Source organism: Chroicocephalus ridibundus, chromosome 9 (assembly GCF_963924245.1).
Source record: "Chroicocephalus ridibundus chromosome 9, bChrRid1.1, whole genome shotgun sequence".
NCBI lineage: Eukaryota > Metazoa > Chordata > Aves > Charadriiformes > Laridae > Chroicocephalus > Chroicocephalus ridibundus.
This window is the reverse complement of record NC_086292.1, coordinates 19280595-19307851: the sequence shown is the minus strand read 5'-3', so window position 1 is coordinate 19307851 and position 27257 is coordinate 19280595. Positions and strand designations below refer to the sequence as shown.

At 49.6% G+C, this 27257-nt stretch overlaps 1 protein-coding gene across 2 annotated transcripts in view; it reads right to left on the bottom strand.

Moving 5' to 3' along the window:
* The window catches only part of PCDH19 (protocadherin 19), a 59512-nt gene that overhangs the window by 16516 nt on the left and 15739 nt on the right, over positions 1-27257 (bottom strand). The window contains exons 3-4 of one of the 2 annotated variants that reach the window (XM_063346428.1): positions 14691-14749; positions 11515-11687 (exon numbers count right to left, since the gene is read on the bottom strand). In XM_063346428.1, the coding sequence (XP_063202498.1) occupies positions 11515-11687; positions 14691-14749 (232 nt within the window). The remainder of the gene's footprint in view (positions 1-11514; positions 11688-14690; positions 14750-27257) is intronic. The other variant, XM_063346429.1, reaches the window with a different exon arrangement.

Below are 27257 nucleotides of genomic sequence, written 5' to 3'. Positions count from 1 at the left end.
TCACTTCCGCACACAGGCTTAGATGCCCGACGTCTCAAGCAAAGTTCAGAGCACGTCCCCCGAGGATGCCGTCTCTCCTGGGTCCTATTTCAAGCCCAGTGGTCTCTGCTGAAAGAGTCCTGCTGGATTCAATGGGCTTTGAGTCGGGTCCTAAACCTCCAGACGAAGTAAGAAGCAAATCCACGTGTTCAGAGAGCAAAAGCCAATCTCTCCAGCCATACCCAGAAGCTCCTGATGCAGAACAGTCTCCAGAAAGCAAGGGGACATTTCTGCACTGACGAAGCATCTCCTCTCCACCTGATGGGCCAGAGCTCACTGGTCCCTGCAAGGCACGTCTGCCCAGGGAAGGGCTCGCGTGGATTTTATAGTGAATTAATTGGACATATCTTCTCAATAACAATGGAGGAAGACTGACAAAGCAGAGGTCAGGCGGTGAGGGAATTGCAGGTGGAATTGTTCGTTTTAATTACTTGTCTTCATTAATGTGAGGTTCCTGGATCCTATAGTGATGACTAATGGGTCAAAATATTTGCATGAGTGAATATAGTTCCACAAAAGAACACGTGGCTGAAGGGTGGAATAGATACAGAATTTTCTTTGTATTTTACAGGGCTGTTTCCACCACAAGATGAAGTGACTTCCCAGAGCGCAGCAGCGTACCAGAGGGGAGCAACCCAAGATGCGAGTTAAACATTTTTATGAGGCACACAAGTGCCCAGAAAAAGCACGACTAAAGCTGGAAATAAGTGATGAACAAGGCAAAACACGGGTTATACTTGAGCTGTTTGTGTCTCCCTGGCACTGGAATGAGTTGGATACAAGCATCACGGCTACCTGTTCTCCTGACAGCACTGAAAGGAAACAAAAGTTTGGAACAAGCCAAACACATTCAATTTGCCTGAATAATTTAGGCTGCTGAGTTATCATGTGCCTCATGGACTGTCATTGAGAAAAGCTGTATTGCAGAGGAAAGGTCTGTAAATCAATGCATCTGAGGGACCAAAACTAATCAGAGAGTGGCTGGGAAAGCACGGCCTGTCAGAGCAGATGCTGGCTGTGGAAGTCAGTGCTGCCGGCTGACCCGGGCACCCAGGGATGGGTGCTTAGGAAAGGCAGTGAGGCCGGGCCAGGTGGAGCAGTGAGAATACACGGCTTCCGTTCAAATGTTGTGGCGAGCAGCAACGTCAGCAGCACAAACACCTCAGCTGGTCAACACAGAGAGTGAAAACCAAATCAAAGTCCAATACATGCATAGTGCCCACCTGGGGACCCACCTGGGTCTGCCAGACCCTCCCCAAGGGTATTTATCATAGAATCACAGAATGGTTTGGGTTGGAAGGGACATTAAAGATCATCCAGTTCCACCCCCCTGCCCTGGGCAGGGACACCTCCCACCAGACCAGGTTGCTCCAAGCCCCGTCCAGCCTGGCCTTGAACCCCTCCAGGGATGGGGCAGCCACAGCTTCTCTGGGCAACCTGGGCCAGGGGCTCACCACCCTCACAGCAAAGAATTTCTTCCTCAGATCTCATCTAAATCTCCCCTCTTCCAGTTTAAAGCTGTTACCCCTCATCCTATCGGTCCCCTCCCTGATCCAGAGTCCCTCCCCAGCTTTCCTGGAGCCCCTTTAGGGACTGGAAGGGGCTCTAAGGTCTCCCCGGAGCCTTCTCTTCTCCAGGCTGAACCCCCCCAACTCTCTCAGCCTGTCCTCACAGCAGAGGGGCTCCAGCCCTTGCAGCATCTCCATGGCCTCCTCTGGCCCCGCTCCAACAGGTCCACGTCCTTCTGATGTTGGTGGCCCCAGAGCGGAGCAGAGGGGCAGAATCCCCCCCCTCGCCCTGCTGCCCCCGCTGCTGGGTATGCAGCCCAGGGTGCAGGGGGCTTTCTCGTCTGTGAGCTCACATTGCCAGGTCATGTTGAGCTTCTCATCCACCAACAATTTATACCCTCCACTAACGCACCTCCCACTCACAAAACCACTTCTGGCTCCCTGACCTTTCCTGAATTACTACTACGCACGGTTTTGACTTCAGGTTTCTAGCCAAATTCCTCTTCCCAAACAGGAGCTGCCCCTTTACAACTTCTCGCTGAGCCTTATCAAATCCCGAAGCCCAGTTATTTGCATGGAGAAAGCCGTTCCTCTTACAGGGCAAATCTGGAGGCTCCTCGCCTGGATCGGGAGCGGTTCCCCTGTTAAACTGGACGAGGCAGCACCGTCTGCTGCACTCGCACCAGCTACTCTCCTCCCTCCTGTCTTTAATGAAGCTGACACTTCCAAAGCATCTGAGGAAATCAAGTGCCCGACCTATTTTGGTTTGCAAGAGATGAGAACACCCACGTTCCTCAGGCTTCTCACAAAAAATTTCCAACCACTGCTCTTCGCTCTTTCATTTTTCACATAAACCAGTGCAAGAACGACCATGAAACCTACCGTCTCCCGCACGCACCCAGCGGAGCAGAACCGTCTCCCCAGAAAGGGCCAGGAGCTCCTCACCTTTCACCCCCACCCCGCAGGAGGTGGCACCCCTCTGCCTCACAGGGACCTTCTCGTGACTGTCCCAGCCCTCGGGGAGGCTCCCGAGCGCTTCCCTAAGAGGCAAGGTAGCATCTGTGGTGACATCTCACCAAATGATCCAAGATCGTTTTCTCCAGCTGGGACTGATTGAATATAGCCTGGGCACCGGATGATGTGGGAAATCAGTCGTAGCCGAGCACAAATTGCATGCATAGAGGTAATTACTGCAGCACAAGGTTGGTAGCACCACTACCCACATGACAGTATATCTCAGCAATTTTCATTTCCTATTGCTTCAATTCAGAGAGGGCTTTTTTCATCTTCTTTTTTTTTTTTTTTTTTTTTTGTGTGGTTCAATTTTCTCCTTTTCCTACAGGGACTGACGTTAACCCAGGATTTCTTCAGGATAAAGCTCGGCTTTGGCTACAGCTAGTCGTCCCACGTACCCACATGTCCTCCTATTTCCTACCCCCAGACCTCCAGCCCAGCCCATCTCAACCCGACTCCACTTCCCTGCCCCGAGTGTCACCGTCACTGCCCGAAGGTGAAGTGACACAGTGGTGACTGCTGGTGTCACCCGCTGCCACAGGCTGTCACCCGCAGCCGGCTGTGGCTATCGGTAATGAAACACAACGTGCCAGTAGCTAATGAAGCCGGTTACAAAGCAAGTCATTCTCCACACTTGAAAAAGGGTGAAAATACGATAAGGAAAACGGAACAAAAAAGGGTTTCTTGCTGAAAAATAAAAACACTAAGAGAGCTAATGCTGCGAGTGGGGAAGCTGATCATTACTATTACAGATGCTCGGCAAAAAAGGGGCCACATTACGCTTACTGTGATCATACACATTATGGCTAGCATATATTTATAATATACTTCCTATAAAGAATTTATTTTCCAAACAAACACAGGGATTAAATGCAGGATAGAAAGGGAAATGACTGAGCAAAGGCCACACAAGGCCAGCCGGAGCCCGGCACAGCCCGCTCGGCTGCGTACCTGCCTGTCTGCCGTCAGGAAAGGCTGCCAAACTTCCTAATAATCCTCTGACCCACTTAAAAACACGCACTCTCTAACATTCATATATGCTGTATGAGAAATAAAATATAGCACTCCCGAGTTTTGAGTGGCAGCGCTTCCCTTAAGAGGGATAAAAGCTGCAAGTTCTCTTTGCTGTTTGGTGCCAATTATTACAGAGTTTTGACTTATATATTATTACATAGATCATTTAGTAAAACAACCTAGAGACAAACCCAGTGCTGTGTCTCCCTTCAGCAGTTATCTGCTGGAACCGGAGCAGTTTAGACACTCGTAATACGGGGTATTTCGGGGGGTTTGGGCTCCTTCCCCTGCACCCAGGGGAGATGCGGTCCCCTGCCCGGCAGCTCCCTGCAGCATGCCAGCATAATTAAGAGAGGTCCAAATGATTTATCTTTCTTGCACTTAAAAAGTTAACTGCACCGTTATTTTGGGGGGGAAAAAAGCAGGTACCCACCTTGTACCACCCCCTCCGGAGCTGCGGGTCCAGCGTCGTACCCGAATCCCTCCCGGAGCTGCTGGGGACACGTTTCGGTGCAGCAGGACGGGATTTAACCCAATGGCAACCAGCCGGGCTCCGAAGGATGCTCGGAAACTCGCCGTGCCGAGGGTCAGCCCGCTGCTTGCCGTGATTATTCCTTTAATAAAGGGCCCTGTATTTTCCAGCGGCTGCAAAATTGATGCGGGTTGCCATGGTAAGCACACACTTTCCCATTTAGGAGAATAATAGACAGCTTTGTATAATTCACTGATTTCAGATGATTTCTCACCCCGAGAGCAAGTCGCTCAAGTTACATAAGTCACCTGTTGTTTAGTCAATCTGGCAATTTTAATTAGAATAAATTTTTGTGATTCCTCTTTGCAACACTTCGAGCTGCTCTGCCACCAGAATGCCGACATGTCTGTAAATTATACAGGCTCCAATCACATCTTTTTTTGCCATTTTAATTACAGTAACATTGCAGCATTAATCATGTAAGCCTCAGTTAAACAAGTAACAGCCATCCTCCATCATAATTAAAAAGAAAGGCCAAGCAAACAGGAGCTTTGGAGTTTACCATACTTCCTCTGAAAATTGTATTTTAACTTAAGAGTTTCACAAACAGTAGTTTTATTTGGCTCTAATTAGTGTTGTGAAGGAAACACCGAAAGGTTAATAAGAGATGGTTAGTTTGTAATGCAAGTTTCCCGGTGCCAGCCCCAGCAGTTCAGTCTGTTTTCAGAGTCATTAACGATGTAGATTGATTACAGGAGGAGATCAGGAAGTGCTGGCGTGCTGCGTTAGCAGAAGGTTCGGTTTTATTCATATACCTTCCCCACTGTTAAATACGATGGCCATTACCTTGACCGCTTTGCCAGACTTAACTGCTGGGAGACAGAAAGTGTTAATGGTTTCCTTAGAGGTTACTGGCAAAGGGGGAAAAAAAAAGTCCACGTGGCTTGTTTTTGGCTTGTTTATAAGGGAAAAGGAAGCTGCAAGCTTGACTGAACTGTTTATTTATCTTAGAAATATTTGAAAACCCAAGTATTGTGTGGCGGTTTTGGAAAAGGATGCTTTGGGAGAGCTGGGGTTAGCACCGCCCCGTCGTTCAGCTGAACCCTGACAAAGATCTTCTCTGCGGATCTTCTGCTTGGGCTGGAGTTTGGGAGCCGTTAACAAAATCAAGCACAAAGAGAAGCTGAAACTCTCTAATCAGAAATATCACTTCTTCCTATCTCCTATAAATTGCTCTCCAGTCACCCAGCAAAAATACGGATAAGCAATAACTAAATTTGACAAAATCTCATTAAAAAGTACAATAAAACACTAGAAACCCTCCAACTTTCTGGGTTGATCATTCATCCATTACAAACCTACGTAACAGGGCATGGAGCCAAGTTTGAATTTCCCTCTCAAAGTTGCCAAAACGTTCACATCTGGTGAGCTTTTTCTATGCTTAGATGGCAAGGACTCGAGGATGTAAAGGTTATAACTCCTGTGACCCTGGACTGAGCAGCTTCAGCGATGGAGATGTTGCAAGAATTATCTTTGATGGAAGGAGCCTGGAAGCTGAAGAAAGAGTGCCAGGAATGTGGGATATCTGACAATGCTTCTTATGCAAAGAAAGGAGGTTACACATCTGTTTGTTATTCAGTTCTGCTGTTGCAGAAGGGGATCGGTGTTCATTTATGGCTGAGGATATGACTTCAGGATCACCCCTGCCCCTCCATCAGGTTCCAGTGAGGATTCCTCCGTGCTTTGCTCAACGCTACAGAGCTAGGAACATAAGGCAGGAGCACCACGAGGGGTCTGTCCGTGCCAGCCAGAGTGTCCATGTGTGGATGAAACCTCCTCGAGTGACCACAACACAGCGCTGAAGGAAGCTGAGCCCATCGGTGGGGCAGCCTAACCCACCGCCCAACTCTGCCTGTCCAGATCACCCATTGAAGGTGGACCTTGGCAAGGATAAGGGACAACCTGAAGAAAGCCTTGTTAGTCTGAGTGCTTGACAGCTTTTCTTCCAGTTACGTATTGGTCTCACAAAAGATGTTATGTCCCTTTCCAAGCCCAGCTGGGCCACGTTAGCAAGAGTGGGCACTTGGGGAGGATGGAGAGCATGTACAAAAGCATCAGCAACCACCACACAGCCATCCATGAGCTGACTTGGATGCTCTGTACGTAATAATTTAAAAGTGTAGGAATCTTAAGACAATCAGCTCCTCTTCCCAAAGCCCAGCTTACCCACTCATCACAAAAATCCTTCTCTGGGGTTTCAAAGCTCGGCGGGAAGCTGACTGCTCCCTCCAGGCCGGCCACTGCAGGAGCACGGCCGAGCTCACTGAGGCTGCTTGATGGCGACATGCAGGCAATAATGCAGAAATCAGAAGAGCTGTAATAATTGACGTTGCCCTGTAAAGAAAGCTTACAGCGTTTATCCATCTTAAGGGATGTGCTGTCACTCACACACGAATGTTATACTTTATGTCTTGTGCTGCATATATGAATACAAGGAAGTAGGTATTTTTATTAATTTGTTCAAACTTCCAGGGAAATGCAGCTGTATTTCCAGCCTCCAAAGCCCTAGAATATGTCACGTAGGTCTTCGTGTACATACAGCTCTAGAGAAAGGCTTTTCTGCAGAGTCAAAAGGGAGTTGCAGGTGGAATGACTGCTGGAAATCAGCTTAAAAAATCAACAGTTTCTAATACCTGTGTTTGCCTCCAGTTAATACCATTAGTCATGTTCTCAATTCACAACTGAAATGCACCCAGATACTATGGAGATGAGCCTAAGAACCTATTGGAATATTCTAGATAAAACCTGATCCCCTAAATGACGATGTATCTGAATAATTTGGGCTGCAACCAGCAAGAAAAGTTTCGGTGAGTATCACGCGCCCGGCTCTGCTTTACATTCACGCCTATTCCTATACCGTGCGATAGTATAAAGAAGACTTAACGTAAGCATTTCAATATAACCCATTTCTATTCAAAAGAACCCTCCATCTTGCTGGAGTTTACAAGACTCAGGCACAATTAAAGCACCTCTGTGAGCAAAGTTACTCAAATGTGGAAATGTATGCAGGATCAGGTCTTTCCAGATGACATTTCACGCCAACCTTTACTGCTGATCTGGCACCAGAAAAATGGAAGCGACGCTTTTAGAAGCAATTCTCTGTGGAGACACATTACTGACATTGCTTAAAAACCCTCTCACTTTGATTTTAAAGCTTTTTCACTGTTTTATGGCTGTGGTGACTATTTCTAACACTGGCGCTTTTTTTACGATTAGTGTGTGTTTATTATTTTTTTATTTTCTTTTGGATTCTATTTTCATCTTAAACAGCGAATCACCGCTTCATTTGGCCAACGATTTTCCTTCTACAACTGATGGTAAAAATACTAGCCCGCACTGGGAATGAAGATAAGTTTGAAATCTGTTGCTTCTAACATTAAAAACACATATTTGAAATAGTTCCTTTCTGATTTCTATGCTGGCAGGAGCTCCTATGACTTACAGAGTATAAGTATGGCTCTGGCTCAACGCAAGGTGAAAAAGGTAGTAGAAAATATTTAGGCAGATGTAGGTGCCCGTACAAAGAAAACAAGCCAAACCTGCACAAACGCTAAGTTTGGAAGAGGGCAAACGGATTTAAAAAAACAAAAAAAAGTCCCAGTATGAGCAAAACCAAGGGAGGAATAACTACCTGAATCGCAAAACAGAGTATCTATCCTCAAAGATGCTAATTCAGGTCTTGAGGGATCTAATCAACCTCTTTGTTGAAGTAAAGATAAAACTTTTTGACAGCAAATGCTTTCTGATAAAATGGAATTTTCAATTACCTTGCGAAACATCTGGTCCGCGCTGCCATTTCCCGGGAAAAGCACCACCACGCTTTGCAGTGTTGGAAAACATTTCATGCTGAGATTTCCCCGCATTGCTGGGAGGAACAGGCACCAGGAGCTTCAAACCCGACAGCAAAGCTCCCACGGCCACCGGCATCACCCACTGAGGTGGTGTCCATGGAGGCAATGCAGGTAGTGGGTCTCCTGCCCACCACCACCACCACCGCACACTTCACTCCCTTGTTGGAAATCAGTTTCCTCCAGTGCTGGACTTTGAGTCAAGGTTACACCAGAACATGGAGAAAATCCACTCCATATTGTGTGAAAACAGGCCATGGTACGACGGGGAACCCCAGGATTTACCCCCATCCTCCAACAGACTTCTCCAGCCAACCCAAAACGTTGTGGAGATCCAACAGCCGCATCAAAACCTCCCTTTCTCAAACAAATCTGTTTGGAAGTTCAGCTGAGAACGCCGTTAGGAAAGGAGTGCGTATAAACTTCTAGCAGCGCTTAACACCTCCACAAATAAACAAACAATTAAACGGCAGCCAGGCAATCACGAAAGGTGGAGCGGCATCGGTGCCCGCCTTCCTCAGCATCCCATTTGGTGTCAATTAGCAGGGGAAGGAAAACAATTCTGGGCGATAATGAACTCCAAATTGGGTACATATTAGAGCAATTAAAGCCATCTTTTCAATGGATGAATTTATAATCAATAATTAAGATCCTGAGGTAAAGAAGGACTGGGCAGAAGTCCTACTCCCAAAATAAGCGATGTGGCTGAGCTCCAGGCGATATTTATGATGACCTGCTGCTGCCCACTAAAGCTCGACACCCTCCATGCTGTGGTTTGCCATTTCTCTGGAAATCTAGGTCATTTCCAAAGGAAGAGCAAGGGCTCCTGCCAGCAGGACTGGCAGCTGGTGTCACTCCCACCCAAGAGTGCCACCAGGACAGTGGAAGGGTAGAGGGCGCAGAGGCCACCTGAACACCTGCAGCAGGTCCCTGGGGATCCCGTGGCCACATACTCACCACCAGCACTGGGCTCACACAGTGGTTTAAGAACACTGAAGGAGCTTGGACTCATCCATGCCTACCTCCTTCTGCAGGAAATCCAACATCTCACTAAGTGAAGGCTGGCCAGACAGGTCCACGCTAACCCCCCAGTGCCACCACAGAGGCATCACACTCTACCACCAACCTGCAAGGATTTCTGCCAACCAGTGTCTTGCCTTGGCAGATCTAGGATTACCCACCAGGCAGGTAAAGACTCCCCAGTTATCTGGATGAAGTCTGAGTTGTCCGCTTACGAAGGACTCGTGGACAAGCCGAGGTCCAAGCCCAGCAGAGCCTGGCCGGGGCTGCACCTTGCCGGGCTCCCTGGCAGGATCATTAACATTGACGAGCAAACCCCGGCGACTCTCCGGGATGACACTAGATGCAGATCGGGCAGGGACAGTGAGTGAAGGCAAAGCATGGGGACATGAGCTGCCAGGCTGTCCTTCGGCCATGGACTGTGTGCTCAGGGTGGTGGTCAGCCCATTGCTCCCATGCATCCTCGGCACTGGACTTGCTGGGTTTTCTTCCTTCCCCACCACTCTGACCCAAAATCGAGTAAAAATTACTATGCCAAAACCATCACTTTAATCATGCGGGAAGCGCTGTTATCACCATCATCTCAGCGTCTTGATTTTCCTGATTATTTTCTGCAGTCCCCGCTCAACAAATCAGCTCAGAAAATAGTCTCTTTAACCTTTTTTTCAGCTTCTGTGACAGTAACCGCTAACCTCCCCGCTTGTGCTGTTCCCCTCATTGCTCCACGAACACCCTGATACCCTGGCAGGCGTAAGGCAGTGTGTGTCCCGCACAACAGGAGAGCACGTTTACCTGCCTGCAGGTCCAGCTGGGTGGAAATATAACCCACAGCCAAGAGCACCAACCCCTTGGCCATCATGGGACTGGGAGCCAGACACAGGTTGCATTCAGAAGCCGCCTTCTGGAAATATTCTTGATTTTTGGGGGGTATTTTACAGGCAAGAAGGAGTTCTTGTTACAATGGATTGGACCATATTTATTTCCATCTGACTCCTCCGGCAAGCTCTGCCTCCAACTCATACTCTCTAACTTATTTGCATTGTTATCTGGTGCGCAACAGAGCCAGCACGCAGACTTATCAGAAATGTAATCTCTGTAAAACCCTATCTGCAGTCCATTGAGATTGTGGGGGTTTTTTGCTGAAGAAATGTGACAAAAAATTAACAGATGTTGCTCAGACCATTCATTGGGACGGGAATCAATTATGAACATTTTTGCTCCTACAGTCATCCCTTACTGCAAACGCATCTTAGGAAACCCTCTCCTGATCGAAATGAAAAAGCATTTCTTTGTAATAGAAGAATAATAAATGATAGCTATCAGCCTGCATTCTCTGACACGGTGCCGGTCCGCAGAGAATTAAACTGCCACTGTACAGTTATATAAATGTTTAATTTTTTTCATCTTTGGCCACAGTAGGGTTGTCTGGAAATACATTATCGCTGCGGATGCCATCCCTCTCCAATTAGCGTGGCTGGCAGCGTGGAATGGGTAGGTGACCTCCGCGTTCCCCTCCTCACGGAGTCTTACAGGGTTAACTATGGCTATTTAACAGACTCTATCGAGAATTAATACAGCGATCAGCTTCTCTCCAGAAAAAAAAAATAAAAAACCACATTCGGCAGCGCAGATGGCAAGAACTCTCTCTCCCCCGTTTGACTCTTTTATGACAGCAAAACAAAGGCTTTTAATGATGTTTACCATGAATTGAATTAAACAGCTGAAGACCAGTTCATAATCACAGCATTTTGTTTTCATATCCTTAAGTCTTTTAGCAGTGGGGCTTCCAGTTGTGCCTCAGCTACAGCTTATCTCAAGATATAGCCAAGCGCCCTGAGGCTCCCCTGCGCCCGAGCACCAAACCGCATTCAGGCTTCTTAATTGAAAAAGACAGGATGTTTGCATAGGATGTTTGCATCAGTCAGACATTAAAAGCGACATTCATGCCCAAGTACAAACGACGGATCGGGCTCAGCTGAGCTCCTCTGACTTCTTTCCTCTAGCTAATACCCATCTGGTTTCAGAGCAGGACTTCATCTCTTGCACAGGGGGATGCGCGAGAGCTGAAACCGTGCTGGCTGTTGGGGGGGAAAAGACAAACCCTCGCCCTGAGCTCATCCCTTGTGGGATGCCGGACTGATTGCCCACACGCTCTGCTGACTTTTAGAAGTTGCAAGCTCCAGAGAGGGTGAGTGGAGCACACAGGAAGGGCACTCCGAAGAGGAACAGGGACCAACCCCAGTAATTCCAGACCTAATCCCAATTCCACCACTCACTTGCTGTCAGGCGGATGCTCAAAAGCTTGGGTTTTCTGCCTGTGAAACAGCGGATAATCCTAACTGCTCGCTTACCTGACAGGCCTGGCGTGAAGATTAATTCCTACCCACCCCACGCTCCGACGATGTACAGTGTTATCCCCAGCATGCGTTAAGCACCCTTACTGTGCACCCACCGAGGCAGCACTGGAGCCACGGGATGGGGCATGTGGGTGACAGGGGAGGCGGTGGCCAGCCCCCCAGGGTGCCCGGCGGTGCCTCACCTTGCTCGGGGCCCTGGGATCCCATGGAGGGGACGCTGGTGTTCAGCACGTCGTTGACGGCTGTGTCGCAGTAGAGGCCCCGCTGCACGTCGTGCTCACTGTCCGTCTGGTCGCTCTCCTCGTGGCCACTGTCCTTCAGGCTGTTCCCCTCCAAGTCCTTGAACGTGGAGCTGCTGGGGGAGAGATACAGCCGTGACTTACTGGGTGGGACAAGGTAGCCCCCTCGGCCAGACCCACGGTGGTGGCAGGGCTGCCACTGCTCAGCCTCACACCCCACAGAGACAGGGACGTCCCCTGGCACCCCCAGCACCCAGGGACTGCTCCTCCAGCACAGAGAGCTGGGGAAGGGGGCTCAAGGGGGCACCCCCTGCTCAGCACCCCAAAACACATCAACCGGCCCATGCCGCCCTCACAGGCTGCTTCTGCCCATGGGTACAGTGGGAGCCTGTGGGTCAGGATGCTGTGGATAGTGTGGAAGCAGAGAGTGAAACAGCACTGGAGAATAAAACTGGAGAATAAAATATATACATTAAATGAGCTGTTTCTATAACTAGGCTCCCTCAAGTCATATTATCTCATATTAAAGTTAGACAGGATCTAAACCATAACTTTTTAGCTTATAGAATCACAGAATCATAGAATTGTTTAGGTTGGAAGGGACCTCTAAGATCTTCGAGTCCAACCACCACTAAACCACGTCCCTCAGCACCACGTCTATCCATATTTTAAATACCTCCAGGGATGGCGAAATCCTAATTGCTTAAAGTTTGAAAACAAAAGTCTTCCTCGAAACGGGAATTTCTTTTCACTATGACGATGCTCTTCTTATTTTCAAAAATAACCGTGTGATTCTGGGTCCGAGTGCACACAGATTTAATGAGATCTGATCCACAGGGGAACTCCCTGACACCCCCTGCAAGCCGGGGGGACCCAAGAGCTGAGCTGCTCTGTCACCCAGCTCTGGACACCCAGCTCTCCTCCCGGAGCCTCGGAGGGATGGAATAGTTTCATTTCTGGCTGCAATGGGGATCCCCGTGAGGGGCAATGCCCTGCACCACCCAGCTGCAGCGAGCCATAGGGACATCCGGAGATGCCCTGGGTGGCATGGCCATCGGGGCATCCCTGGGGCCACCCATCAAGGGAGACCCACCTGCACCCACCGCCCCAAACTTTTTCACTGGTGGATTTGGTGTGAAACACTGGTGGAAGAAGCGGCCTGTGCTTTAAAGCCCCAAAGAGCTGGAGATTTTCATTACTTTGAAAAGCCCTTTTGCGTCTCCACGGAAACCAAGCAGACCACCTACCATCTGATGCTTTGCAAAAGCACGCGAGGGGGGAGCTCTGAAATACATATAAATTGGTAAACCTTCAAACATTACCTTTTAAATAAAGATGTCCCTGTTGAAGCCACTAACTTTGATTCCAGGCGACATCAAAGAATTTTTAAGTTAAGAAAGCACTACAAATCTACAATTCATTTGTAGATGAGCGAGAGAGGCAGGCAGACAACACAGGAAAAGTACAAATAGATTAATTAAAGTGCTGGATTTGAGGAGATTCACTCACCAAAGATAGAAGAGCTACAACATCTCCATAAAGGCAAAGGATGAAAATGATGCCACAGTATGTTACAGAAAATATTTTTTGTTCTTAGATGTCTGCACAACGTTCCCGGCACCCGTTGTACTTAAGATACAAGACAAAGGTAGAAAGCGAGGGGAAATGCTGTCCTACACGGAGCTGCTGTTCGTAATACGCAGGCAACCCGTGTTCCAGCGCATTTATCTTCCCTGCAGTGAACCAGACCGTAATGCAGCAGCCACACGACACGTTTCCGCGGCTGCCACTTCTCTAAAAGATGGGCAGGTCTCGGGGAACCGGCGGCAGCAGCATTTCCCAAACAATACAGCCTGGGAGCCAGCCCTGCTGCGGCAGGCGGGAGCACTGCTTGCCTTTATCTTAGGTGTGAACGAGGAAAGATTAATAGATTTGGGGGTTTTTTTTGTTTTTTTTTCTTTCAGGATGCCTGCAGACTCTCTGGCGAGGAGCGGCGTGGCGCAGGCAAGCCATCTTTCTCTCGCAATCGCATTAGCATCGTTAAACATCATGAGCCACGCAGGCAAATATACCTGCCCTTCGCTAGCTGAACCCGAGCTGCTTAAACAACGCGCTCGCAGCTCCCTTACTCCTTAGATTTTTAAGATGTAAACAAATGGGATCTCAGCCAGGCAGATAATTGGATTTTTTTTTTTTTTTTACTGCTCGGATCAGATCTCAACGGTTCAGGGCCGGCTCCTGCTCTCCGTTACACCATGGCTTCTGCAGAGCCCTGGGTACAAGCTGGGGACGGGCACGGCTGGCCCACCGCACACCTCGGCCGGTGCCCAGGCAGGAGAGGGGAGGTGGGCAAAGATCTGCCGACTACCTCCTGCACGGGGAGACGGCCCTCCAGCCCTGCCCTGATGAGTATCGATCCCGTCGGTGCCTTTCCTGGAGGCAGACGCAAACCTGGCCGCCCGCCCCGCGGGAAGACGTTCACCTCTCCTTTAACACAATCCGGTGGGGTTCAACCCTGACATTAACCTTCCCAAGACATTTCCTCGCCACCGCGAAGTTCTGAGGATCCCAGTACTTTATCCAAACAGTTAAATTCTCCCAGAGGTAATTGCCAGCTTGAACTGATGATTTCCCTTTTACCCAGGGCAGAAAGAAGCCCAGAAAAGTGCTGTTTTGCCTTGGTATTCAAACTAAAACAGTGAGCGTGTATCCAAGCCAATTACCTGCCCCCAAACGAGATTTCTTTTTTTTTTTTCTTCTCCCTCACCTCACATAGCAGGGAGATCTCACCATCCAGGTCTATCATTTTATTCCTGGGCATTCAAATAGAATAAACTCTATGAATTCGAAAGTTGTCAGGGTAACAGCACTCCGCCTAACTCACTGCAACTTCCCGGTGCGAAGGAGTCAAAGAGAAGAAAAAAAGACTCGCCCTTTATTGCAAACCAAGAGCAATGGGACTTAATAAGAAGTAAATACTGTTTTTAAAATCAAATGATTACTCTCAAAACGTTTTGCATATTAAGAAAAGCAAGTAGTATATAACACAGTAAGGAAGAACATTAAATAATCAGGATTTGGCTGGGCAAACCCGAGCGCTTTCAAGCGAGCCTACGTACCTTTTTATTAAATGAGCTCTGCTGTTCACGTAGTTGGAATCGAAGGAGTAATTTTCAGTCTGGAAGGAGGAAAAGAAAAGGGAGATGGTTACAAGTTTGATTTCCCCACACGTGGGAAAAGCTGGGTTTGCAGGGCTGGGACAGGAACCACCAGCAAACCCAGCGGGAGGGAAGGAGCGTCCCAGTATGGCACAGACCCCAGCGAGTGGGATGCAGTCGGGCACGGAAACTTCTGGTCCCTCTCGGTCTTTGCACCAGCTTTCACCAAAAAAAAGGGCTGGCTGGTGACCACAGAACAATTTGCAGAGAAGAAACAATGTGACTACACTCTGTTACAAAACTAATTGCTTTTAATTCCCTGATGGACTCGGTTCTGTGTGTGTCAATTTGACTGAAAGTTCAAAAGGTATTTTTCTTATTAGTGTATAATTAACATGTTAAAATATTTATTGCATAGATATGTAAATGCCAGCAAGGTAATCCCCTGCTGGAGAATTTAATGCGGGCGCTTTTCTTTGTTTTACATCATTTCATTTGCCGAGACAGTGGGCTCTGTTATTAATAAAAAAGCAAACAATGGGTGACATGCTTAAAAGTTGGAGGGGAGTGAAAGCAGGGGAGAAGAGTCAATGGATTTGTCATTTGCAAGCAAAACACGCTAACTCTGCACTTGAAACACTGTCTTTTAACCTCAGATTACAAAGCCCCAAATTTCTGGTGCTCACAGCAGGTAAGGAATGAAAAAAGCAACCAGGAGGCAGGGAAGAGAGCAGGGTGTTACCACCCAGGAGGCCATGGTGGGAGCTGCGTCCCGTGGTGGGATGCCGTGGGAGCTACGTGGTGGGATGTGGTGGGAACTGCGTGGTGGGATGCGGTGGGAGCTGCGTGGTGGGATGTGGTGGGAACTGCATGGTGGGATGCAGTGGGAGCTGCGTGGTGGGATGCAGTGGGAGCTGCGTGGTGGGACCTGCATGGTAGAATGTGGTGGGAGCTGCATGGTGAGTCACAGTGGACGCTATGTGGTGGGACACTGCAGGATCTGCACTGCCTGGCCAGGATCCTTCCTGGGCTTCAGGCACCCAGGAGGATGCAGGTCTCTTTGTATGAATCAGGCACCCCAGTCCATCCCTCCATTCACCCAAAGTCCCCCCAGATCTGCAGGGATCCCACCTGGGCTCTCCCCAGCGTCACCCCTGGTCTGGGGGATGCTCCTTGCCCCCCAGACACCCTGGGCAGCAGAAGGGGCAGACTCTGCTCTGCCCCGCATCCTCTGGGCTAACAGCAGTGTCCCCCCCTGCCAGGACAGGAGCGGGGACATCCACCTGCCCCAGCAGCCCCGTCCTGCCTCCTCTCTGCCATGGCTCCTCCTTGCCCCAGCCCCGTGGCCGCTTTCCTTCCCCAAGAGCCACTCTGGGATACTATGGCCTGTTTTTATGGCAATTATGAACATGGTAAAAATAAATGCATGCATCTTTAATGTCTCAATAAATAAAGGAAAGCAGAGTCTGCTGCTAACGTAATCACAACGGCAGGATGCAGGGAGCGGGGCGGCTGCAGCAGAGCCCAATGTGAAATCCAATCGTACCCCGGCAGAGGTTACACTGCTCTGCCAAGATAATAAAGCAAAGGCAGCGTTGGTTAAGTGTGACCTTTTCTGAAATACAGCACAATATCTAATTTACCAAACAGGAGCCTCCCAGAGAGAAACATGCAAGGAGCCGCGAGCCGGGGGAGTTGGCCTAGCACTCAGCACAGCTCGGTTATTACTTTCAGATAGTAATTACTGCTGGAGAGTCACGCAGGAGATTTACTGCACAAACTACTGGTCCCTGCAGTTCTGCATCCTCAGTCCTGCAGGACGACTTTGATGGTTAGAGCTTGGGAGCAAACGGACACATGTAATTTTAAAATACACGATGCCAAAGACTTAAACGCCACAGAAAATGCCTGATCCTGTGTTTATCCATCAATCCTGAGGCTGCCATCCCAGGGGAAGGGATGCCACCCCACGGCATGTCCCCCCACAGCAGCCCCGCGGGAGATCCCAGCCCCACAAAGGGGCTCGGAGGGGCCATTCGGAGCTCCTGCCCCTCAGAGATGAGCAATGGAGGGCAGGAGGGGTCGGAGCCAGATTCAAAGCAATCCCTGCTTGGCAGGGAGCCCCCTCCAAGCACCCTGCACTGGCAGACCTGGGAACGGCTCCAGCAATCCCAGAGCCTCGGCTGGCTCCGTCCCCGCATCCCCAGCCCTGCCACTCTGCCCAGCAGCAGCGAGAGACCCCCTGCGCCCACCTCTGCCTCCATCAGCTTCATCCCTATGTCTGCGTGTGCATCCCAGCCCCAGGAAAACTGGGGAGAGGAACAGGTGGGTGGGAGGCCCCAGAGTGCAAACTGCAATATATACATGTACATCACAGAGCTTTAAAACGCTCAGAGCACTGATGCTGCATGGCCCAGGCTTCAGGGGGCAGGGGATACCCTGGGAACACTCAAGCTAGTGCCACCACAGGCTGAAGAAATGCCACACATGCTGCCATGATGTCTCCTACCACAACCTAGATACAGACTTCACACTAAATCCCCCTCCCATCAACATCGCCAGGAGCTTTGCTATTGATTTCTGACTCCAAAAAAGACCAAATCTTGGCCCAACTGAAATCATTCACCAACGAGCAAATTCCCCATGGCTTAAGTTTGATGGCCTGAAGTACTGTGCAGACTCCCTGGTCCCCACGTCCCCCCTGCTCGGGATGCTCCACACCACATTGCTAATGAGGACACAACCCCTAAGTCCACGGGTGAAGGCAGCGGGTTCCCGCGGGGTTGGTCCCAGCATCCGTTCCCAGGCTTCAAATCCCCCATCCCACCACGACTAATGCTAATTACTTCCAGATTTTGGACAAGACAAGGAGTGACAGGGCCACAAGGATGGGAAATGTGCTTCGCTGGGCTGGGGGGAACGAGATGCACGAGGCAGCCCAGCAGTTTACGAGACCTCTTCTCAGCCGAGGCATTATCCCTCAAGGTTATCTCCAGGCAGGCTAGGGGGATCAAACCAGAAAAATAAAAAAAGAAATGAGATTTTTCATGGAGGAGGGCTGCTTTATAGCTTGCATTATTCAATCGAAGTTCACTTGATTTAATTCTAGTTCATCCTGCGAGGTGCAATCACTTACAAACAGCCAAAACGACGGGGAAGGAGAACGTCTCCGACATGTCAACATTTTAATTGGGAAAGGATCCGCTCCCTCTCTTAATGAGGCACAAAGAACAAAGTCGAAGCAGAAAAAAAAGAGGGAAAAGGTAAGGCTGGCTGGCGCCGATGAAAGTGTGCTCTTCATAAAGTGCATCATCAAGAGGCCAGCCCTCATCTTCTTCGTTCCTTTGGCAGAAGCAAACAAACCATTACTTTCTCACTGATGAGCGTCGCTCCCATGGGAATCAAAGGGGGGCCCAGCCTTGAGTCCAGCCTCTCCTGTCCATGTCCATGTCCAGGTATAGCAAGGACCTCCCGAACAGCGCTGCCAATTCTGCTCTCCCGCTCATCCTAACACGAATAAAGGATGCTCAGGCTTGTTAGGATCAGACCCTCAGCCTCTGTGCTGGCAATAAACAATACATTCACGACATCAGGAAGCACTGAATAACACCCAGCATAAAGTCTGTGGTCTCAGCCCGCATTTCTCTCGGAGCAGGGCGTCCTCCAGGCTCGGGATTTGCTTTCCAGCTGCAGGCGTGTTGGTGTCAATGCCATCAAAGGGGGAGCCCTGGCTCGGCACATAGCTTACCAGTGCCTAATTTGAAAAATGCTTTTAACTGCTGCCTTAGCAACACAAATATAAATATAACAACAGACACACTCGGCATCGAGCAATCAGCAGGGAAATTTTAAACTTTTTTTTTTTTCCCAGTGGTTTCCTTTCGGTTGAGGACTGCCAACTCCATTAAATTAAAAAAAAAAAAAAAAAAGAGACGTACAAACGTCAGTACAACTCTTCTTGACCTGGACATCACTGGGGGGGTGACTTCCCCATTAGCAAAAGGTCCGTTAGCAACAGGGCGCTGCTCTAACGACTGCTCACTCTCTGCCTTAGAAACAGAAATAAACCCCGGAGGATCCAAAGGCGGTTTAAGGGGAATTAATGCAAGTGCCAGCGGAAAGGGCAGCGGGCTGCGGCGACTCTGAGCACGACCACTGCTGTGGACTGATGGAGAAATAGAGGATGCTGGCTAGGGTCGATCCCCAGGGTGTTGGGGACACGTCCTGGGCCATGCCAGGAGGCTCGGAGCGTCCCTGCCAGCCTGCCTGCCTCAGGGCAGATGCCCAGGCTCTGGCTCTTTCTCACTCTTTCCTCTTTTCAGCTATTTCAAATGTGCGGTTTTTTTCAAACCAAACTCCATGGAGGCGAAAATCCAGCTTTCCCCGCTGTGTCTGGGTCCAGGCTCTCGACGGAGGGTTTGGCTCCTTGGTCCACACATCAGCCCCCCAGCAAACTCCATGGTTGTTCGAAGCTGGATCCATCTCTCCTGACCCGAAGTGACAGGTATCCGTCCCTCAGCCAGCCGCCGCCTTGGAAGAAGACTTTAAAGCGGGTTTTTTTGCCCTTCCTCTCACTTCAGGGTGAAAACATTCCTATCTTTCTACAAATTATTGTAAACCTGCTGCAACCTCCTGCCAAAGCATGTAGGGACTCTTCACAAAATCAGTTTCATAAAAATGACACATTTAGCGCCACTTTTTCAGGGTTATCCCTTGAGCCTTTTTTTTTTCCCCCTACGTGCCTTGCTAATAAAGCTTGCATGTCACCCTTTATTATTAAAAAACAAAGCGGACCTTTCTCCAAGGCTGAAACGTGCATCTCTCCTTTTGGGTTTCAGAAAATCCTCCCGAAACACGCAACAGTTCCTCATCCTCTGCATCAAGCTGCATGTCTTCACCAGGAGCACCGGTCTCCTGACCTTCCCTCCACGCTGATGGCATCATCAGGGACCACAGAAATGGCAAATCGTTCCCCAAAATCCACAGGGCCTCCCTGATGGGAAGGGCAGGGCTTGTAAAACTGCTTCTTCTGGTCCTCCTGTATCCTCGGTCCTTGTCTCCGTGGGCCACTCAATCACAGGCTCGAGCATCTGCAATAAAACTGTTGCTGCCCGTTAGGAGATCTCGCCAGCACTTAATTCTTATGGTTTGAACTACATTGTGGGTGATACAGAATTCATGCAAATTAAATAAAACCACTCCAGATGCACTTGGGAAACAGGGGAAATTTCCAAGTAGGGACCAGGTCAAATGAAGTATGCATCAGCAATGAGGGAAAGTCATTATCATTTAGCAAGCTGCTTATTACCTCACAGGAAATAAATAAGAGGTCTGAGACTCCTTTCCGCTGGGAGCAGGCACGGTACAAAACCCCACCGAACCCTGAAATCTATCCCCATGGCCCTGAGGTGAACAGCCGGGCTCCTCCTGGTGCTCTCACTCCCAGCAAGGTGACTGGTCTCTCTCCACACATCGGCAGGAGACCCATCACATCCTGCTCCAGGCTGGAGCGGATCACAAAGGACGTCAGGAGAGATTTTTCCCCCGTTGTGTGTGACGCCACGTAATTAGCCCCTGCGCTACTGGCTTCTGACGAGGACGCTGCTGCCTCGGAGCATTGGTCAGAGGCCAGGACAGGCCAACGGAGACCATCCCTGTGCCTCTGCTCCTCCTTCCCTGTGCTCCCCGCTGGCTCCGCTCAGGCACTGATGGCATCTCCAATGTCTGCCACCACAGGTGAGGGTCCCGAGTGCTGCAGCCACAGCCTGGGATGATATAGCAAGAGACAGACCTGTATTTCCCAGTTCCTCACTTTCCCGCATCGGCACTTCCTGGCAGGATGGGTATCGGAGATGCGAGAGCAGCACCAGCCCAAGGCTTTGCGTTAAACCCCGTGCAAACTCCACTCGGCTGGTGCTTCCCCCATGGGGGAAAGCCCACAAATGCTGGCGGACATGGTGGGGTGAGCGATGCCTGCCTCACCCCAAGGAGCCCACCACCTTCTCCATGCTGTGGCTCGGAGACCCCCGTGGGGTTGGGGCCTTTGGCCACCGGTCCCCATCATTATCTCCAGCCCACTCCACAGGCGCTGGAGCACAAGCCAGGGGATGCACCTCCGCTATGGCAGGCAAGACGGAAGGAAAACATGAAGCAATTTGGCTCTTATTAAGGAGCATTTAAGAGCCAGTCACCTAGAGGAGCTCGATAAAGGTTAAAAAGATCTGACCTCTGGCATCTCCCTTCGCAGCATTTCCCCAGCTTACTGCTAAAGCCTGTAATACAGGAGATTGCAAACTGTAAACTAGCAATATTAGTGTCTCTGAAAAAGTAAGTGCATTTAGCATCTGATATTGACGTTTTATAATTAGATGTAATACAGCAGATCATTTTCCTGCCCTTGATCAATGAAACCAGGGTTGGTTTTGGGGTTGGGCTTTTTTGCAGACGCTCAGATTGCTGCCTAAACCAAATGGAGCGGTGCCTCACTCAGTACAGCAGGAACGAGCAGAGACGAGGATGTGCAAACACAGCATCCATTTAGATTTACTATCCCCGAAATATAAACAGAATATTTATTTCTGACCTTTTAAGCACTAATTCCAAATTTAATGAGGCACAATGAACATTCCTCAGAGCCAGACTCCACGGCTGCTTAACACCACCGACCCTCTAATTATTACTGCAGCTTAAATAAAGGGCATTTGGTTCTGATGGACATTATTAAACACCGAAGGAACTGAGTCCAGCCTCCATTTTCTCGTGATGAAATAAAAAGCATTGCAGAGAAATTGCTGGGAGAGTTCATCCTTTAGCATCACCCCGCTCATCAGAACGAGCAGAAGTATCAAACCAGATTGTATTACGGCACAGGCATGCCCACTAATCCGTGCTGAACTCCTGTCCCCTCCCCAAATAAATACAGGCTTTCTCATTTTTTTGTGTGTCTGCAAATGGATGGGAGGCAGGAGGAAAGTTGCTGCTGTGATGTGATTTTGAAAAAGGGTATAGGATTAGAAACCCAGATTGAATCCCAAGCGCGGCAACACACAATGAAGCCATAATTACACTCCTGAAAGCCACAAATAGTGTCACCTGCTTGAATTTGTCAACATATCAGAAATCTACAGTATGGTTATGAAGAGCAAAAATGCAATAATAAAAAAACCTGCCTTACATGCCTATGGCGTCTGTAACCCAAAAGCTCTTTGGTGGCCGTGGCACAGGGGTCCCTCCAGCAGCGTTGCCGGGGCAGGTACCCACTTGGCACCACCACCCCAAAATCGATCGAAAAGCAAAATACTAACCCAAAAGGGGGTATGCTTTCTAAGGGAGAGCATACAGATGCCTTCCCTGGACTGGAGCAGCCAGGAGGGTGGCGATGCCCCTGCAGCTGCCCAGTGCCCCCCCGGTGCTGGGACAGGAGGGATTTTTGGGCCAAGGGGGGGCAATGCCTCCCTCCCTTGTGCCCATCGACAGGCACAGGGCTGAGCTCACCGGCCCCCCCCACAACACAGCCTTCTGCACGGGGGGCTGCCTCAGAATGCCAAGGAAAATTCCCTACAGGGATATAATAGCCAATAAACCTAATAAAAGGGATTTTTTTCCCCGATCACCTATGCCTGGGACTTTCAGATGTGTAATGGATCCATGCACGCAGCTTCCACTGTGGACTACACCCCTCCCTAAGTAGTGCGAGAAACAATCTGGATCTAATCAGCAGCCCCAGGGTAATGGGGCATGACTTACAGATTTGTAAAAAAACCTTTCAGAACTGTCCTTTCCCTGCCTCCTGCCATTAGGAATGAAAACAAATATAACAGAGGAACCTTTTTTTAAATGTTCCCATCACCAGGGCTAAATAAAACTCCTTGTCATTCACCTTCTGGAGCGGCAGGTCAGAGTGATGTGTTTTGTGGGGAACAGAAATCCCAGATTTGTCACTGAAAAAAAAAAAAAAGGAAAGAAAAAAAAAGAAAAAAAAAACAAAAATCACTGCAGCTGAGTTAAAAATAGCGAAGGCGTGAGATGCCACCGCCAGCTCGGCACATTGGAGTGATGGGATGCCTGGGTGGCCACCCCACCAGCTGCATCCCTGAGTATGCCCAAGCCCCAGGGTGGTGGAGGGCACAGGGACATGCTGAAACAGGGCTGGGCACCAGGATGGGACACTGGGTTCAGCTGGTGCCCGGCCACCACAGGGCATGTCTCTCCAATTCTGCATCCCAGAGAGGACAGGGACACCCCTGAGGGACTCCAGGACGGAGGGTGAGCAGGCTCACGGCAGCAGCCAGAGAATTTCCCCATTTCATAGCTTTCCAGGGATAAATTTGGCTGGGGGGTGCCAAGACCAGTGCCGTGGCGAGTGGCAACCCCAGGAGCAGCCGGGGAGAGCAGGATGGGCACCCAGGGACCTCGTCCCTGCCCCGTTTCTCAGTGCAAGCCACATTTATTATGATTTTTTCAAGCAAGATACAAGCGCTTCACTTATCACCTTATACCCTACAGACTTTTCCATCCTGCGGCTTCACCGGAAACCTGATCCTGTCCCAGCTCCCGCCTGGCTTCAGCTAAAATTCCCCGGCAATGGCGGATAATAAAACTATAGGGAACACTGCCCTGCGTGCTCATCGTGTTATCGTTTACATTGTTTATCTGGCATTGCACGGGAAGGCTTGCAATCAGGACAGCCTCCGCCGGCTCCCACTCTGAGCCTCAAGGGGATTTCGCTTGTAACGAAATTATTTATCAAAACCACTTTCCCCCAATTTTTATTTTTTTTTTTTATTTTCCTTACTTGGGCCAGAAAATGCAGCTATCCAGCCCATAAAACTACCCTGCAGCCTTGAGACCGACTGCAAACCCAGCTCGGCTCCCCTCAAAACCCCCTGCCACCCGCAAAAAAGGCGCCACACTGGCTCCAGCATCCTTGGGGAATATACCAGCACCCTCCGACCAGCCCTTCTCCCCCTACGAGCCATGCCGCCAGCTTGGGGACACCAGGAAACGGAGGAAATCTCACCCAACAGGACCCTGTTTTCTCCCAGAAGAAACTGTAGGGAAATAAATGATAGTAAAGCACTCAGGAGGTTGGGGGATGCCTGCTTTGGCGCTGCCTGGGTGCCATCCCCATCCCCACACTACCCTCTCCCCCTGCCCGACAGCCACCCCACGTTATTAACAGCCTGGTAAACACAGCCCGTTGGTTATTACAAAGATGCCAAAACCTTACTACTTCTTGTTCCTTCCAGTTAATGTACCATAGCCGAGGATGAATTGCTATTACAAGGAACTAAAAATAAAAATGTTTCAGAGGCCGTAATTGGCTTGTCTTGTTGGGCTTTTTAAGGAGCCAAAGTACCAGTTCCAGGCTATTAGCCCTAAGGTTGTAGGAGAATGGTGTAAAATATTTCTTCATTAAAACCCTACCTTCTCCATAGAGGTGTTTTTCTTTAGGGTTTCTTTTCCCCCATTCCTTCTTCATTTTTTTTTAATTTTCTTTTTAAAAATCGTGTGTTATCAAATAAGCTTCAGTTAAAAGAGGGCTTCGAAAGCCCAGAGGTGATATAAATAGACAGGGCTCGGTGCGGCTGGAGAACCAGCCAGAGCCTTCACTCATCTATTCAGGTCATTTTTTCTACAAAACTTACATAATATTCCTCAGTCGCCTCTGTAATCTTGGGCCATTTTTAATGATCAGCCCCAAATCTTTCAGTCCTTGGGGAGACAATGCTCTGTGCCAGCAAACACCCAACCCACTGGCATGAGACGGGGACCACCACCACCGCAGGGAGCCGGGGGTGCCCAGGGTGCTCCCTGGGATGGGGACCTGTTGAAGCAGGTCCAGAGGAGGGCCATGAAGATGACCAAAGGGCTGGAGCCCCTCTGCTGTGAGGACAGGCTGAGAAAGTTGGGGGTGTTCAGCCTGGAGAAGAGAAGGCTTTGGGGAGACCTTACAGCGTCCTTCCAGTATCTGAAGGGGCTCCAGGAAAGCTGGAGAGGGACTTTCTACAAGGGCATGTAGTGATAGAACCAAGGGGTAATGGCTTCAAACTGAAAAGGGGGAAATTTAGGTTAGAGAGCAGGAAGAGATTTTTCACTGTGAGGGTGGTGAGCCCCTGGCCCAGGCTGCCCAGAGAAGCTGTGGCTGCCCCATCCCTGGAGGTGTTCAAGGCCAGGCTGGACGGGGCTTGGAGCAACCCGGTCTGGTGGGAGGTGTCCCTGCCCAGGGCAGGGGGGTGAAACTAGATGATCTTTTAAGGTCCCTTCCAACCCAAACCATTCTATGACGCTATATGACTATGTTTTGGTTTTTTCCTTTTGAGGCTCTTTGGTGTTATTTGGTTATCACAGAATCACGTAATTTTTCAGAGTTGGAAGGGACCTCTAGAGATCATCTAGTCCAACTCCCCTGCTAAAGCAGGATTGCCTAGAGCACATTGCTCAGGACTGCATCCAGGCGGGTTATGAAGAGCTTTAGTTACCACCATTACTCAATATCGGCAACAACCACGACAAAACCAAAACCACTGATTCAGCAAAACCCTTCTTTCAAAAGAAGCAGATGCTCTGCTGAGCGAGGACTTGGCTCGACACCAGCCATCCTGATGAGGATGGTGACGATGCACTGGCAAAACAACAATAATTTACAATCACAACTTGAAAATTGGCTTTAAGTCCTGCCACTTGCAGAGCCTGCTCCGACCAACAGGAGCACCTTGGGGCTGCCCTCGCCACCCGCACGGAGTCGGGCACGGCAGAGACCCCCTCTGTGACAATGGCTTGGAGCAGCGTGGCATTAAAATAAATAATAATAATACCAATAATGATGACTACCAATCCCTAGATAACACTGCACAGCAGGAGAAGCTCAGCAGAAAAGCTACAACAGAGCCTTTTGCTCCCTGCTTTTGCGCAAGGAGAAGGATGACACGTTGCTTTGTGGAACGACAACCCAACAGGTATTTACTACTTTGATTCTGTGATTTGAAGGTTGCTGCTAGAAGACAACTATTTCTGTTAGGTGCAATTGCTATTTTTTGACAGTGTCTAGGCAATACCTTGTTAAAAAGGGCAAAACAACAGTTATTAATTACCCTAATTAACCCAATTCATAAGACACATTTGTGTGGCTGTCATGACAACTGCTTTGACTAACTTGCCAAGAATAGCTTAGCTGTCCATTCAAATAAATCCCTGATAATTACTAGTCTAGTTTACTGGGCTTCTGTGATAATAATAATTAGTGCTACTGCACAAAAGGTCGCACTAAACAGTTTATGAATGATGCATTTCGCATGGCGATTACATGAGTCACGCAGCACCCAGTGAACGGACGCAGCCACATTTCCAACGTGGTGAGATGTGATTAGATGGGAGCCTGTGGCCACTCTGCCTGTGGACAGCACGGCAGGCTGAGAGGGAGAAGTCATTAAGGTCAGAGGAGAAATGACCAAAGAGAAGTTGGGTGAAGCTGGGACGGCCACTGACCTGTCCCCTTGACAGCCGGGGTGTCCATCCATCCATCTGTCCATCCAGCCACCACAAGCCAGGAGATGGTACTCTACTTCTAATGAAGGCACTGGTAGACACCAAAAAGTTTCCAAGCCTGACCTGTTGCATGCTGGTCTCTCACCTCACCCCCTCGTTTCCTTCCGCGTCAATGATGGATAACCGCAGTTCACCTCTGGTTTTGGTGTACTCGAGGGCCACGAAGATGCTGCGAGGACAGCTCCTCCGCTGTGAGGACAGACTGAGAGAGTTGGGGGTGTTCAGCCTGAAGAAGAGAAGGCTCGAGGGAGACCTTAGAGCCCCTTCCAGTATCTGAAGGGGGCCTACAAGAAAGCTGGAGAGGGCATGTAGCGATAGGACGAGGGGTAATGGCTTCAAACTGGAAGAGGGGAGATTCAGATTAGGTATCAAGAAGAAATTTTTCACGGTGAGGGTGGTGAGCCCCTGGCCCAGGTTGCCCAGAGAAGCTGTGGCTGCCCCATCCCTGGAGGGGTTCAAGGCCAGGCTGGACGGGGCTTGGAGCAACCTGGTCTGGTGGGAGGTGTCCCTGCCCAGGGCAGGGGGGTGGAACTAGATGGTCTTTAAGGTCCCTTCCAACCTAAACCATTCTATGTTTATATGATACTTCCCCATTATTAGGTTTCAGAATCAATGTCAAAGGGGTTGAAGGCAATACAACCCCAGGGTGGGCAGCTACAGCCCTCTCCGTCTCCATCTCCACCTCTGCAGGAAGAAACCCTCCAACCTGCGGTTTGGGTCTCCCCACCATCAGTTGCAGCTCCAGCACATCCCCTGGGTTGTCCTGCGGGCAGCTGGCATCACTCAGCCTGGCATCGCTCAGCCCAGCATCGCTGCTCCTCAGCCTCCTCTAGGCACAAAAAGAAAAGGGCAGCCTCCCACAGTGCCTTCCTGCGCTCCTGATGCTTTCATTCACCTTCACAATGGGAAATCCAGGCCCAACAAATGCCATTTTTCCTTTGCTGAGGTTTCCAGGTGAAAACTGGGATTCCCTCTGGCCAC